Raw genomic sequence first — 17,892 nt, forward strand, 5'->3', positions numbered from 1 at the left:
GGGAGAATGGAAAATAAAATCCAATCTTAGCAATGCAAGTATGGTTCAATGGGTAGATAACCACTTAAAAAAAGGAAAAAAAATCATTAAAAATTGCTCTTTTTCTCTCAAAATATATAAGTAATATATTAATAATATAAATGTGTGTAAAATGAACCTTTTTTAGTGTATTCAATCAAAAAGTACAAGGTGACTGATGAGGTAATTCATTTGCAAATCCATTTATAAAAAACAGGGCAGTAAAATAATGTACTATTGAATATAATATAGGAAGTAAATAAAATTTAAAAATTTATTTTTATGTTTGATAATTTTTATGAATCTTTAATCATTTATGATAATACACAACTGCAATTTTAATGCAAACTCAATTTAGAGGATGTACATTTTTTTAAATAAACAAAAATGTCTATTAACACATTAATAGATATTTTTAAAAAAACAAAGCACTAATGTAAAATTAATAATGAGAGAGGATTAATCATTAGCTGAAAGGAAATAGGGAAAAAAGTTTTAGTTATATATAGATAAACCAACATAAATGAAAACTGTTATTGCTGACAGAACAAATAATAATCAGTTGATAAAAGTTAGAAAATAAATTAATCATACAGAAGTTAGATCCCAGATAAATAGAATGGTTCAAAGAATATTAAAAAGTTACTTTCAGTCTGAGATAGAATTAATAAAAGGTTAGTCATCCCTTTAAGTAAAGGCTCTTTTCCATAAAAGGATTCAGATAAAATTTCTCAATACATGATAGATTTTCTCAATACATAACATGTATGAATATGTAGCTGGGGTGATGCAGCTAAAAATGCCTGATCAGGTTTAACCTTCCTCATTAAAATGAAGAAAATTATTGAAGATAAGATATTCCATTATAGCTAATCATTTAGTAAGTTACCAGTAACGTTAAATATTTTAAGTAGGCTACTTAATATATTACTGAAAATATTTTGGTAGGATTTTTATTAATTAAAATATTTTGCTATTAATTTTATACAATGCTATGAAAAATATCACTACCTACCAGATAAAACTCCTCCACAACAAAATGAATATGGAACCATCCGATCAATTTGTGCTCTGCACTGTACACATTTCTTCATAAGAGAAGCACAACTTTCACAAGCAATCATATGACCACAAGGTTTAAATAACATACCAGCTTTTTTATTTGAACACACAACACACTCTTCTATCTGTAAAACAAGAATAATACAAAAATCATTAAATAAATTAACAAATAAATACTACATAAAGTAAATGATTTTTTTTTATTCTAATAAATAAATTACATTTAATAATGCACAGGTTTTTTACCTAAAAGAATTTAGTTTTGTTAAATTTTTGAATAACCATTTAGCAATTTTAATTTAATATGAATAATTACAAAAAAAATCAGCTGATTACTCAATTAAATCATTAAAATACTGTTCAAACCAAAATTCTTATCTATATGTACTATAGATATGTCTGCTATAGCATTCTACACTTAACAATTACCACTCTTATTTTAGCCCATCAACCTGTTTAAAGAGATCTAAATGTAGACCTGCACTAATCAAACCAATGTTTATTACAATTAATAAACTAAACAATTTTCTGAAGTAATATGATAAGCAATATATGTATTTAGTAGGTATAAATGCAGGAAACACAAAGATTTTATAAACCATTCTGGCTTAATTTTTTTTTGATCTTGGAGTAATCTTTTCTTCTGAAGGTCTCTACTTTACTACAGTCAATCTTCTAATTATTTAACAAAATTATTCTAATTCATTTATTTTCAAACTTTTTACTTCCTGAGTTATATAATTATTGATGAACACAGTTCAGGAACAGAAGTATATTAGTGGCAGTCAGGAGTGCACTGGTGTCAGAAGTATTGAAATGCTTAATTTAATGTATTTCTTAATGAAAGTTATTATCACTTCTAGAAATGGTATGTGACAATTCTGAAATGAATGTTCATGTATTATGAACATTGCTTTTGTACGTATTAAAATCATTTGGTTTAATTCCTAACCATCCCTTAATTTTTATTTTTATTGATATGTTATTAACAAATTATGAGCTGATAAAAAATATAACCTAAATTATAAAAATCATGTCATGAAAATGGTCCTTGCTTTTGGATACCCGTTCATGAAATAAAGTTAAACATTTGTCATGAAAAAGATAAATGTTGCTTCTTATCAATGTAAACACTGAAATGGATGTGGATTTTTCATAACATTATCATGTAGCCAGCCCCTGTGGCTGCAGACCATATTCTTACGGTCTGGTATAATACAAAATCAAACTTTCGGGTAATGTAAAATTTACAATGCAACCCTGGTGGTATTAGGAACTAGTATTTTCACAATAATTATTTTCAGTATTGAGTTTGTTTGCATTTTTTCCATGATATCACTAACTTTTAAAACCTATTCAACTGTTGACAGTTATGAATTCAATCTAAGAATATGTAATCATAAATGATGAAACACTCAATTTCAATTTATTCAATTTCTTGCTCAATGATGCCAGATACCAGCAACAAACAATTTCAAATTCTTTTAAAAATCACAAGGTTCCTTTCTGTTTATAACAAATTATAAACATTCAGAATATAAGTATTTTTTATCTCTTTTGGCTCGAAGCAGTCATCTTTACTAGAATGACTTTACATTACCTTATGTATATTTGGGAGAGAATAAATCCAAAAAAAGAAATAAAAATAACAGTTTCATATAACAATAAGAAAATTATTAACATAAATTTTTGTGTCAAATTATAAATTATATGAGGGTCATTCAATAATTTAGAAGACAAATGACTGTAGAAGAATTATTATTCATTCAATAACAATGAAACTAAAACTACTTTTCAACAAATCCCTGACTACATTTAGACACTTGTCCTTTCTTTCTGTAAGCTTTCTTATTCCAGTAGAAAAGGATTGTTTACCTTTGTGTCTGAGGCATTCTTGATCTACTCATTGTTGCTGACCTTGGTGCAACATAAAAATTCTTTGAGAGGACCAAGCAAAAAAAAAATGTGATGGAATTAGGACTGGACTTTAAGGTGTATGTGGCAACAGTTCCTAACCCAACTATAGATTAACTTCCCATTCATTTGAGCAGTTGGAGAGCATTATTGAGCAGAAGAATTGCACCTTTGGAGAAAGAACCACAATGTTTCCTCCTTATTGCAGGTTTCACTTTATTTTCTAGGATTTCACGATTGTACTCAATGTTGATGTTACGTTGTTCTGAATAATTGCAATAAATTGAGTCTTTATAGTCCCAAAACATCATTAGCATCAGTTCACTAACTTACTTACATGTAGATTTTGAAATTTTTTCTGGTGAGAAAACTTGGATGTTTCCATTCCATATTCTGATGATTGGATTCAAACTCAAAATAATGAATCCAAGTTTGATCATAAGTTATTATGTGATCTATAAAAACATTACCTTCTGCTAAATACTACTGTCTAAGTTTTGTACAAATGTAAATTCAGATATCTTTGTGATTTTTAGTCAACTATATCGGAAGCCACATTTAACATATTCTGTATAATTCAGCTAATCATGGGTAATGGAATAGATAGTGCAAAACACTATCTTTGTACTCTCACACTACAAATTTCAGAAATTTCCCAAATTTTTATGCACTTGTCTTTGCGATAAGATTATTAATGCAGTTCAGCAAAGGGTCAATTGAAACTTCCACCAGTCTTCTGCTACAATAAAAATCAGTGACACTTGTTTTGTCTAATTTAACCTGATCAATTCACTTATAAAAATTTGAATGGTTAATGCACATTTTATCATATTGTTTTAACATCTGTGAGAGAATTTCAGCCAATTTTACACCTTCACAAAATAATAATCTTATCACAATGTGCTATTCATTCATGATATATGTTTTACGCAGAGCTGATATTTTGAAATAAACAAATGAGTTATAATAATAGAAATTTTTTTTAAACAGCTTATATTCTCTATGTCAACTTGAATGTGAGACAGTTTCAGTTATTTGTTAAATAGTTTTTCTGCTATTACTATTTCTCTTTAATTACTGAATGAACCTCATAATAATGTAATACCATTCCACGATTTGGGTCTTAAGTAACATTTTATTTTAAAATTAAGTATTAAACAAGTGATTTTCAAAATATAAGAAATTTTTCTTCCAAAGGACTTTTGAAGACTCCTTCACTGAAGTTATTTCATGATTTGAGTCTTAAGTAACATTTTATTTTAAAATTATTAAGTATTAAACAAGCGACTTTCAAAATATAAGACATTTTCTTCCAATGGACTTTTGGAGACTCCTTCACTGAAGTAATTCGCAACATTTTTGTTAATGGTGCCCATCTTAAAAAGGTCAGGAAGCCAGAGTATATAACTGAATAATATTTTCTACCTATGCTTTGTTTGTTCATTGAAGTAATAGTAATATAATTGTAATAAATATTGATGAATATAGCAATGTCTGAAATTTTTTTAAGTGTTTTTGTACAGGAATATGATGTCATCAACATAGCAATGCCAGTACAGTATTTTATCTATGTAATTCTCACTGTATAATATATGAACATTAACAAAATGTTGTAAAAAACTAGAAATTAATAAATCCATCAGTAGACCTGTTTGAAAATTATATTTACTGTACGTGTTCTTCTGTTAATGGTTGCATGAAAGTGATTAGAGGCATTTATTCTGTTGATGTTTACAGCGGTACATGCATATATTTATATACATAATACTTTTTATATCGTTATATTAGTGATGAAATCAATTATGCAAAAAGTGCGCAAATGTAAAATTGTCTGAAATGTAACATATATTCTCAACACAGACTGCAAGAAGGAAAGACTATGTGATTGAACTAGACGATCATACTACTTTTTTAAACATTAGTGTCACATTTTTATCAATACTGTTCTTTGTGAGCACAATGTGATCTATTGGTAGTAGTAGAATTTCTTTTGGTTATTGTTCTCACATTTTTAACAAATTTTGATTAGAATTGTTTAATCATTGCTTTGTTTCATTTTGTTGATAAGGGGTAAGTTATTAAGTTCATTTTATTAGATTTTTCATTTATTTATTTATTATTATTAAAAAGCAATTATTACAGTAATGACATTGTCTACTACTAAACAGGGGAAAACAATTCACAATGTAGTCAGGAAATCAATCAAAAAATTATGAAAAAAATGTGGTGAAGCAGATTTAAGTGGAGGAAATATATTTTTATGTAAATTATTAATATAATAATTGCACTGATGTTATTTCAACTATTTGATTTGAGATTTTAATTTATTGCTGGGTAAATTGATCAATGTAAAGGTTTTCCTTAGGTCATCTGCTGAAATTTCCTAACTAAATTGTATTATTATATTTAATAAATAGAAATCATTTCATATAGTTCTTTATTTAGAAAATATTCAATGAAGCAGTAATGAAACTGTTTATATATAAATGAGATTAATTCCATTGCTTATGTTTCACCACAGAAAAAACTTGTAATTTTTGCAACACTAACATGCTGTAAAAGTAAGTGAAAAAAAAACTTATATACATCTCAAGCAGAGCAGACATTATCAACAGATGATTTATTGCGAAATTAAGAAAGGTTCAAATGCATTATTGGAAAATGAATAATATCAGAATATCATTCACTAATTAAATGAAACTTAATTTTTAAGTAAGGCTAAAGCTCCAACAGTAACACTAAATTTGGGGTTGCTTGAGTTCAGCTCAATAGTAGACACAGACATGTTAAATCAAGGGATTATAATATTATTTTATAAATTCAATTAATTAACCTTTCAGATGCTTATTAAAAGATTCACAAAAAACTTTCATATAAAATATTCTTATAAATTCAACATTATTTATAAAGAAAGAAGAGAGGAATAACTTATGAAACTATAAACCAGTTTGTCATCATCACTATGTAAGTCAGGGATAGTCTTAGTCTGAGTTATATCTATTTTAGTGTAACAATGTTAAGATAATAAAAACTTCTAAATAGAAATAGCAAAATTAATTTGATAATTTTTTCAAGTAAAGTTTTAATATAGTTTTGAACTATACTGTATTTAATTAAACAATTTTTCTTAAACAATAATCATTTAATTATCATTAAAAGTATAAATGTCATTTTTAAAATGAACTAGTAATAACATAATACATTAGCAAATTGCAAATACTGATTATATGTAAAATGTAATAAAAAAGTACATAGGATGAATTTGCAATTTACAGATCAGTGTTCAGTGAACTGATCCCCTATTTCAGTTTATAACTAAGATGACCAATCAGTATTAATTGAAAGCTGTTATAATTTTTATGAGTTTCATTGGTACTAAAATATCTATAACAAAACTCTATTAATAAAATGTTAAAATAGATATACAAAATGTATCACAAAGTTCTCCCATGACTTTTATAACTTATTCTACCTGTACAAATAATGGAAAAAGTTCTTATTGACATATGTCCTAAAAAATGCTTCATTTGCAAGTTATGACTAGTGAAAAGTTTTGCTCAGATTACCCCGGTGAAATGAGGTCACACTGAAATCTTTAAGACGTTAATTAAGGAGCACAATTAGTGAATTCTTATGATTTTTGACCTGAAAAATTGAATAAAACAGATCCCAGAACCTTATCTGCAGTAGTTTTTATGTAGTGAAAACCATTAAATTAGGGTATAAAACCCTGTTTTTTTATGTTTAATGTACAATAACTTTGTTAAATGGGTAATAAACAGATAAAACTTTTAAACAAAATTTGTAGAAAATTTAATTCTGAACAAAATGGTGTAAGATAAATTGAATAAAACAATGAAAACTTAGAAAAATTTGAGTTTTATTTAGAAACAATTTACTATAATATATACTATTTAGAAGCAATATATATAGTGCAATATACATACCAGTTTATAATAAATGTTCAAAAGTGAACCTGCTATTTTCTGCACGCTTCTACACTGCTTTTGTTGCTCTTTTTAGTTCTTCAAGGCTGTCTAAGTTGCTCAGCTGTATCCATAATGCAGACAATTAATTCCTCATGAGAATGTATTTTTGTTTTGTATACAATATTTTTCATCCATCCCCAGACGCAAAAATCTAAAGGTGTTATATCAGGTGATCTTGGTGGCCAGGAATATTGACCTCCATGACCAATCCATTTCTCAGGGAAATAATGATTTTATGTGGAAATAGCATAAGAGAAGTGGAGAGGCACGCCATAATGCTGGAAGTATTCTTTGAATCTCAGCGCTAAAGGAACACCTTCAAGCAGCTGCGTCAATTCTTCTTGAAGAAAGTACTGCACCATACACTGATGCTAAATCGGTGATGAAAATTGCTTTCCACTGTTTCATGAGGATTTACTTCTGCCCCATGTAAGCTCATTGCGTAAGCAGTTGATGCTATCTCGAATGAAATTTGATTCATCAGTAAACAAAACATACTTGTAGAGTTGTCGGTTTGTATTCCACCAGTTGCAGAACTCCAAGCAAAGCAGACCATCTCCTGGGTATAGATGTTGAAATGGATGTTTATGATAAGGATAAAACTTGTTTTGTTTAAGTGTTCTCCAAATCACTGAATGTGAAACTCCGATCTGCTTAGAAAGATATTGTATACTGATGCCTGGACTACACTGTACTGCTCTGATAATAATTTCATCAATAACAGCATAGTGTTGGGTAGAATGTTCATAGCTAGCACGAATACTAAGTAGTTAACCTGTTTCCCGAAGATTGCAAAAAGTCATGCTAATTGTTTTGAAATCTGGAATCCAGCAATTTGGAAAACGTATTTCATATTCTACTGCAGCAGCTGTATCATTACCATTACAAACATCCAAAATTAATGTTATATCAGCGTATTCCTCTGTTATAAATAAGTACAGCATTACTTGAATGGAAAACCAATCATGTTCAAACTAAAATTCATAGAAAACCTTCCCTAATGACAGTACAGTTTACAGTAGCTGATATACTTAATGTACCTTACAGAATGACTTAACTCTAATACAGTATACTGCATAGTTGATCAGTTGTAGTTATTTTATTGCCAACTTTTAAATAATAATTTTTCAAATAATTTACTGTATTTCTGTCATTAATAAAAAAAATTATTAGCTAGGTAATTTTTACTTATTTATTTTTATTTTACAATTGTGTAATTTGCAGTTTTTTTAATCTTTTAACAGTAAATTTTGTTTATATAAATTTTTTACATAACCAAACAAAAATATGGTTTTTGTTTACATTAAATAAGTACTTTTCTAACAAATGTAGTAATGTACTGTTTCTATATAAAATTAGAGTTTTTCTATCTTTTATTTGTTTTATTCAACTGATCATACATTATTTTGTTCACAATTAAATTCTCTACAAGTTTTGTTTAAAAGTAATATGTGTTTATTATACTTAATGTACCTTACAGAATGACTTAACTCTAATACAGTATACTGCATAGTTGATCAGTTGTAGTTATTTTATTGCCAACTTTTAAATAATAATTTTTCAAATAATTTACTGTATTTCTGTCATTAATAAAAAAAATTATTAGCTAGGTAATTTTTACTTATTTATTTTTATTTTACAATTGTGTAATTTGCAGTTTTTTTAATCTTTTAACAGTAAATTTTGTTTATATAAATTTTTTACATAACCAAACAAAAATATGGTTTTTGTTTACATTAAATAAGTACTTTTCTAACAAATGTAGTAATGTACTGTTTCTATATAAAATTAGAGTTTTTCTATCTTTTATTTGTTTTATTCAACTGATCATACATTATTTTGTTCACAATTAAATTCTCTACAAGTTTTGTTTAAAAGTAATATGTGTTTATTACCCATTTAACAAAGTTATTGTAAGTCAAGCATAAAAAACAGGGTTTTTTACCAGTTTCTTTGCTAATTTATTAGAAAAATAATTTAATAGCAAATTTATTAGCAGTTTCTAAGCTAATTTATTAGCTTTCACCCCAGATTTCTCAAATCCTACAGCAAGTACGGTTCTGGGACCTATTTTATTTTATTTTTCAGGTAAAAAACCATAAGAAATCATTAATTCTGCTTCTTAATTAATGTCCTGAAAATTTCAGTATGACCTCATTTCATCAGGAAAGCTGAAATCTGAGCAAAATCTTTCACTAGCTACAATTTGCAAATGAAACTTCATATGTTTATTGAGTTTTTCCATTACTTTCTTGAGCAGAATTAGATAATGAAAGTCCTGGGAGAACTCTGAGATACACTCTGTATAATTTATATGTACCTTAATACGAGTAGCAACAGGATCTCTGCAAACCAGGCATTTCTTTACACGTGGAGCACAAACAGAGCAACAAGCAACATGCCCACATGGTTTGAAAAGTGTGTCTCTCTTTAAATCAGAACAAACCAAACATTCATCAAATGACACTGTATCTTCACCTTCGGTAACACGAGGTGGCTCAATCTGATCTCTGTAACATACATATAAAACTTTTTTATACCTTCTTGAAATGATTAAATAAAAATAAATACAATAATCTTATAAATCAAATAACAAGTGACAATAAATATATACAACTATTAAATATGTACAGCAAAAGTAAGGGTAAGTCACAAGTATAAAGTAACGGGTAAAAGTGAGTGACTAGATTGCTAGTTTAAACTGGTAGATTAAGAAGGTAAAAGCTCTTTTAACCGAGAATCTGATTTTCTTTCTAATTTTAGAAAGAAAATCTGATCTTTCTAAATTAATGCTGCAATTTTAGTGAGTAATGTTGGCTGGGAATTAAAAATCTAATATACTTTGTGAATGTATTTTTTAATGTGAAAGGCTTTAAATGTTGCTGAAATTTGTCTTGAATCACAAAAAAGAATTAACAGCAATATTGTCATGGCTACAATGAAGATACACAGCTGTTCATGTTCAAGGGAGAAGTGGGAAGCCTAATGCTCAGGTTGAAGATTTTTAAAAAAATACAAAGATACAGCTATAATTCTAAATAAAGTTGTAAGTTTCTAGGAAGGGATGAAAATTTTTGGCTAATTTTTTCAAGAAATATGGAATAACAGCTGTCAAAAACTTAAGATTTTTTACATTTTAAATGCAATAGGTAGCTTGTGAGATGAATTTAAAATATAAATAATTTAACAATTTTCATAAAAATTAAAAAAATATTTTTTGTTTCCATAAACCATTGGAATAGGATGGGCAAACAAATTTTATAGTGGTTTGAAGGCTTATTGATGTAGAAAATATAGATGCAAAAAACTTCCATTAAGTTCTTTCTGAAGCAAGAAATAGCTAAAAAATTTAAAAAAAATATATATAGTAATTTTTTGGAGAGGTGATATTAAATAAAAATTTTGGTTATTTGTGATCTTGATAAAAAAAATTTCAACAACTGAAAGAAAACCTTTTTGCTAAAGTGCTCCAGTAAAGATTTAAAATTTCATTTTGACCAAAGTACCCCCATTCCTTTTTCCAATCGGCAAAAATTTTATATATTATTTCCCCCCCTGAGGGTAGTACCTGGCTAAAAAGTTTGAAAAACTAAACAGGTTCTAGAGTTATAAGGTCAAATACAGGCTAAGGATGTATACATATGTAGAACATACAGACAAAAATCAGGCTGGCAAAAATAGATTTTTTGGACTTGGAGCATTGGAATAAAACACTTTTTTCACAGATTATTTACAACCTTTTACCTATTTATTATTTTTTTTGTTAAAATTTTTTTTAAATATCTGCTTAATGCCCCAAACCTTAAAACGCCAATTTTTTAAGGGTTTTTTTTTACTGAACTTAATATTTTTCCTATATAGTCACAGCTGCTACAGCAGAATTTATCAATATAGTTGTAAAAGTAAATATTTAATTAACATTCATTGATGGGCTTGAAAAAATGAATTACATTTTTAAAAAAATAAAAGCTAACTTTCTAACTGCATGAAATTCTGCTTCAAGAAGATGCATTTGTAGTTATATTTTTAGTTCATTCTTTCAGAGGTACCACGGAATGGCACTATTTTTAAATCAACCTTGAAATAGATAAAAAACTGTAATAAATATTTGAATAATAATACAAATACAATTTTTTAATTACATACTTTGAGAAAGTACAGTTTACAAAAACACCACCTGCAATATTATTGAAAAAAGGGGTCAAACAATTACTTCAAAATGGTTTTCAATTCTACACATTAAAAAGTAATGTAATTTACACATTTGTAATTTCTGGATTACATGTTACACTGACAATATGTCTCAAATTTTTTGTGTCCATTTCTCTAAATTGTTTTACAGAGTGAAAATAATTTATTTTCACTTAGTTATCGTATAATTTATTTTCAGCAACTATTCTAAACACTTCTAAACATTTTGTTTTTATAAAACATTTTTCAAAAATTTGAACCTATTTTAGATAATGTGAGATTTTACTAAGTTAGAATTCAATAAAATATTAATAAGCAATAACAGGCATACTCGTAATGATTTTTATACTACTGTTTTAATATTCTACATTACAACTTACGTGTCTTTGCTTTTATGGCATTTATCCAAAGCTTTGCACAAATTCGGATCTGGACAAAGGTCTAGTGGTGTTTGTCCCTTTTTATTCTTTATGGTCAGATCAGCTCCATTTCCAGCAAGGAAACAAGCGATGGATGCAGAAGATTTTTTATCTGCACCTTGGGTGCCTAAACCCATCAGAAGCTGCAAAATAAAAAAAAAATACGATACAATTTAACTCATGTATATTAATTATTTTAACTAATAAAATTAAAATAATAATAATAATAAATTAATATCATATATAAATAATAAACAATTAAAAATTGTTCAAGTTACAGGAACAGAAAGTACACTTTTTTGGCAATATTTTATTTTGAATATTACAGTCTTTTTTCAGTTTCCATATTATAAGGATGTAGCTAATGTCCATAAACATTTCCTTTAATATAATATATAAAATAAACCATGTAGATAAAGCGAGTGTTATAGTCATGATACCAAAGAAAGCAGGGGCAGATAAATGTGAACAATACAGAACAATTAGTTTAACTAGTCATGCATCAAAAATCTTAACTAGAATTCTATACAGAAGAATTGAGAGGAGAGTGGAAGAAGTGTTAGGAGAAGACCAATTTGGTTTCAGGAAAAGTATAGGGACAAGGGAAGCAATTTTAGGCCTCAGATTAATAGTAGAAGGAAGATTAAAGAAAAACAAACCAACATACTTGGCGTTTATAGACCTAGAAAAGGCATTCGATAACGTAGACTGGAATAAAATGTTCAGCATTTTAAAAAAGTTAGGGTTCAAATACAGAGATAGAAGAACAATTGCTAACATGTACAGGAACCAAACAGCAACAGTAATAATTGAAGAACATAAGAAAGAAGCCGTAATAAGAAAGGGAGACCGACAAGGATGTTCCCTATCTCCGTTACTTTTTAATCTTTACATGGATCTAGCAGTTAATGATGTTAAAGAACAATTTAGATTCGGAGTAACAGTACAAGGTGAAAAGATAAAGATGTTACGATTTGCTGATGATATAGTATCTAGCCGAGAATAAAAAGGATTTAGAAGAAACAATGAACGGCATAGACGAAGTCCTACGCAAGAACTATCGCATGAAAATAAACAAGAAGAAAACAAAAGTAATGAAATGTAGTAGAAATAACAAAGATGGACCGCTGAATGTGAAAATAGGAGGAGAAAAGATTATGGAGGTAGAAGAATTTTGTTATTTGGGAGATAGAATTACTAAAGATGGACGAAGCAGGAGCGATATAAAATGCCGATTAGCACAAGCGAAACAAGCCTTCAGTAAGAAATATAATAGTTTACATCAAAAATTAATTTAAATGTCAGGAAAAGATTTTTGAAAGTATATGTTTGGAGTGTCGCTTTATATGGAAGTGAAACTTGGACAATCAGAGTATCTGAGAAGAAAAGATTAGAAGCTTTTGAAATGTGGTGCTATAGGAGAATGTTAAAAATCAGATGGGTGGATAAAGTGACAAATGAAGAGGTATTGCGACAAATAGATGAAGAAAGAAGCATTTGGAAAAATATAGTTAAAAGAAGAGACAGACTTAGAGGTCAAATACTAAGGCATCCTGGAATAGTCGCTTTAATATTGGAAGGATAGGTAGAAGGAAAAAATTGTGTAGGCAGGCCACGTTTGGAATATGTAAAACAAATTGTTAGGGATGTAGGATGTAGAGGGTATACTGAAATGAAACGACTAGCACTAGATAGGGAATCTTGGAGAGCTGCATCAAACCAGTCAATTGACTGAAGACAAAAAAAAAAAGATAAAGCGAAGCAGTTTCTGATCACCTCACTAAGTTATCTTATTATCATCAGTAAAGTATATTTCAGTATGGTCACTTGCGACCCATAGCACAAAAAAAGCAATCTGCTCATGTTGCATTAACTGTTGAAGAGCTGGTTGCAGCAGAAGTAGTAATCCTGACCTTTAATATGTCATCATCTTGTTACTGAAGATATTATAAATTTACATAGATCCAACAGAAGAAATCAAGAGTAGTGATGCATAATCAACTTTGGTGGCCATGATGTTGGAACATCCTCTCCAGTATCCTAGTAGGCTGAATATCTAGTTATATAATGCATGTAGATCTAGCAAAACAGAATGGACCAATAATTGTGTATTAAAACACACTAAATATTTACTTTCAAGCAGTTGCTTGAAGACTAAAACAGCAGGGATTCTTGATCCCCATACATGGGGATTTATGATGGTTTACCATACCACATAAGTGAAACATTGTCTTGACCAAATAATAAACATGCTTTAAAAAAACATTGCTTTCTGGACAGAATCTCCATTGCAAAGCTACATAAATGCTGCAGGTCATCTGGTATAATTGATTACACAATTTGTAATGACATGTATTGATTACAAATTAATTGATTATAATGTATCAATAATTACAACTGTCTGCAAAACTTTGATTGTACAGGCAGGATATTTGTAGCCCACATGAAGAATGGTGAAATTTCTTTGGCCACTGAATAAGTGCAATCTACATTCTCTTCCACAATAGGTGCCATTTCACGTAGATCACAGATGATTCTTGTCTCCTTGAAAGTAATATACCACTGTTTTAAAGCCTTTTACAGAAAGTTTTTTGTACATATTCTAGAAAGTACAGATAATAATGTTTGGATACTTTGTGTTGTGATACCACAAAAAAATGCTAAACTTTTTTCTGGATTGGGTAACTTTATGGGTGTATGCAGTAATTTCTATCTCTGTCAAGCTAGTTTAATGCTAACTTAAAGCAAAGAAATTTAATGAGTTAAGCAGTAAAATTCTGTAAACTGCACTTCTCTATCTGCAATAGTAATTGTTACATTGTTTTATAAGAGACTAATGGAGCATCCCATTTTTTTCTGGGATGTAAACCCATAGTTATAATCAAAAAATCTATAAACAATCATACCTTGCCAACATCCTGAACATCTTGCAGTTGCCTCAGTTGTGAAAGTGTATGATGACGTAGAGCTTCATGAAGAGGAGTGTCTCCATCCTTGTCAGGAATATTCAGGTTAGCTCCTTCACGAACAAGAAGCTAAAAAACAAAATTTGTTAATAAATTTACAGGATGTACAATATAATTGGTAACTATATACATAATACATCATTTTTAACTCCATGTAACATAAAGAACTTCCAATTCCATACATCCTCCAATAAATGACTGTTGGGAGTTCTCTCCTGAATCAATTTAGGTCACTTAATGAACTCCCTGCCTCCAGTAGGGTCAGGAAAGAAATTAAAGGTAAATCCTAATTTAATTTTCTGGTTTCTTAGGTAGATCCTAGGGGTGAGTGATGACAAATTGCATTTTTTACACTGTAATGGCTTTTCAGCACCTGGAACGTCTCAGAAAATAATAAGAGAGGAAAATGAGGAATGTGAAAGTAAAAATAAATTATCATGACTGAAGTAATGTTAAATAAATTAGTTCTTACGGATCATCAGATTTAAACAATCCTGGATGCTGCTGACATTTACTAATTAATGATAAACCAGATAATTACTGCTTAAAAAAAGTCTTACTCGTACAACTGAGGTCTATTTCTAACAGAGTTCAGATTTTGGTAATAGTGTTTATTTAATAATGATAGCTTTTTTTTGTATTCAACATCTAAAGAAATAATCTGTATCCGAACAAAATTTGTTTTAAAAATGATGCTGGTGTTTGAGGAAATATCTGTAGGAGAATGGTGATTAATTTCTTCTTTAAATGAAAAATATTGTAGTACTAAAAAGTTTTTGGTTTACCTTTAAAATAAAGAATTCTATTTGAAGAAGTAAGATAAAGTCAGAAAGGAGAAGAAAGTAAAAGGAAGTTTGTGTTTGGTGTTGGAAAACTGTAGTTACACTGCTAATAACAATAACAAAGAAAAGACACCTTTATTCTTATTACAAAAATTACTTTACATTCTACTCATTCTTGTTTATATTTAAATCTACTATTTTCTTCCACATAAATGTAGTTTATTTTGTGCATCTGTTAATGAAAGGTCAATCATCTCGGTGCTTAACTTTTGTACCACCCAAATACATTAAACAAAATATTGTAACTACAATATTATTAATAATGTAAAAAATAATTTTTGTTCTTTTAAAAACACATAAATATAAGTTTATTAAAAGCAGTAAATACATAAAAATAAGGCAAGGAAAACATATATTAATATGTTTTGTAATATATATTCTAGATTATATGTAACTAATCTTATTATAAACAGTTATGTAAGGAAATATATAAGAAAATCTTATAATGATGAACAGTTTTTGATGCAAAAATGTTAATGATGCAAATATAAGTAAGGTCATATATGAAAAACATTCATTTCAGTAACATTTGTAACTGGAATAATTCAAATGATTTCTCAACAATATAAATTTATAAATGAATGGAAATGGATTATTTTTATTCAGATATAATAATTAAAACTTTTTATTAGTTTAAGTCTTGTCAACACATTTAAATCAATTCTTAAGATTATTTTAAATGTATTATTAGCCTCTTTATTCCATTGAAAAAATGAACTATAATGATGAGAAAGTAATGATAAATAATCTTATCAAAATATAAATTATTAGTTTTTTAGATAAATATAAAGATTTTATTTTTAAAATAAATTTTATCTATGTTTACAGTTCTACGAACATTTTTTTTAGATTTTATAATTAATTGTAAAAAAAAATGCAAAACCTTACTCTAACGATCTGTGTGTGCTGACGCTCAACAGCAAGATGTAAAGCTGTTTGCAAATTAACATTCTGCAAATCCATATCAGCTTTTCCATGATGTACCAACAGTTCTGCGACTTCAACATGATTGTTAAGGGCAGCGAGATGAAGTGCTGTGTAACCATCGTCTTTCTTTTCATCCACAATCCATCCTCTCGGCAATTTCAGCAAAAGTACCCACATCGCACTGAATAAAAAGGAGAATAAATAAAAAAAAAAAACAATTCATTTAAACAAAAACTAAAATATTTTCATAATAAACATTTAATAGTTGATCACTACAAAAAATTATTTTACAAACTAAAATATAAGGAAATATAACACATAAGAAAATCTTGTTATGTTGTGCAGCTTTCAATGCAAAAATATTTTATTAAGTAAGGTCAAACACAGAAAACATTCATTTCAATAACATTTGTAACCAGAATAATTCAAATGATTTCTCAACAACATAAATTTATATATGAATGGAAATGAATTATTTTTATTCAGATATTCAGAAGGAGCAACTGCATCACTGAAAACAAGATTAAACTTTATGTAGCCTGTAGAAAAATATTTCTACAGCCAGATTCAAAATTCATAGCAAAGAAAATGTAAATAGATAACATAAAATAATCTTAAATACAACATGATAATATATTGTAATAATTGGTTCCGTGCAGTTTTTTTTTTGGATGAAAAATTATATTCTAACAGACCTCTTAAATACATTATTATGTACTTAAGGGTTCTATTACTAATCATAATTTGGCCTGCAATAAATAACATTGACTTGAAAATCAGTGTATTGTCATGATATAAGAGTATATCATGCTGTGATATTAAAAAAAGTTTCAAATTCTAGTACCACTTTTTCTGTGTGGATTTAGTTCGTAAGTAGTAAACCAAACTATTCCTTCTCACTAATTGTGGCTAAAAAAATATAAAAAATATGTATTTGAAATGATAATAATTAGTCCATGATTGTAAATTGTATTCTCTTACAGTTCCATATGATTTATCATCATTGTCATCTTGCTTAAGAAATTATTTTTTTAACTGTAGATGCATTTTGAAGAACATTAAAATTACTCTCTCTGTTGGTACTCTCACTTAAACACCACATTCTGCTTAAAAAGTGGTTTATCTTGAATATGGCTTTCATATATGTATGAGGGCGGTCCAGAAAGTAACTTACGTTTGTGCCTAGCATGGAGATGGGGACAGAGCTGCCATCTTGGCGTTAAAACGCTTCTACTCGTACATTCAGTACACATCAAGCTGTCGTAGCAGGTGGACTGTGATTTTTCTACTTTATTCGTTGTGAATTATTGAAATGTGTGCTTCAATAGAAAATCCCATGAGTTGTGAGGTGCATTTAGTGATTAGGTTTTTACTGACAAAAAACCTCAAACCAATTGAAATTCATCAGCAACTTTGTGAGGTGTATGGAGATGGAATGATGAGCAAAGGTGGAATGAAACAGTGGTGCATTCAGTTTAAAAATGGCAGCAGTAATGTTCATGATGAGGAATGCAGTGGTTGGCCTAGCCTTGTGACTGATAAACTGATGATGAAAATCAACGAT

At 28.4% G+C, this 17,892-nt stretch overlaps 1 protein-coding gene across 1 annotated transcript in view; it reads right to left on the reverse strand.

Moving 5' to 3' along the window:
• The window catches only part of LOC142319467 (E3 ubiquitin-protein ligase MIB1-like), a 135,106-nt gene that overhangs the window by 13,941 nt on the left and 103,273 nt on the right, over positions 1-17,892 (reverse strand). The window contains exons 2-6 of the mRNA XM_075356781.1: positions 16,290-16,509; positions 14,500-14,628; positions 11,555-11,736; positions 9,304-9,493; positions 1,034-1,205 (exon numbers count right to left, since the gene is read on the reverse strand). Of these exons, the coding sequence (XP_075212896.1) occupies positions 1,034-1,205; positions 9,304-9,493; positions 11,555-11,736; positions 14,500-14,628; positions 16,290-16,505 (889 nt within the window). The 5' untranslated portion in view covers positions 16,506-16,509. The remainder of the gene's footprint in view (positions 1-1,033; positions 1,206-9,303; positions 9,494-11,554; positions 11,737-14,499; positions 14,629-16,289; positions 16,510-17,892) is intronic.

This window comes from Lycorma delicatula, chromosome 2 (assembly GCF_047948215.1).
Source record: "Lycorma delicatula isolate Av1 chromosome 2, ASM4794821v1, whole genome shotgun sequence".
NCBI lineage: Eukaryota > Metazoa > Arthropoda > Insecta > Hemiptera > Fulgoridae > Lycorma > Lycorma delicatula.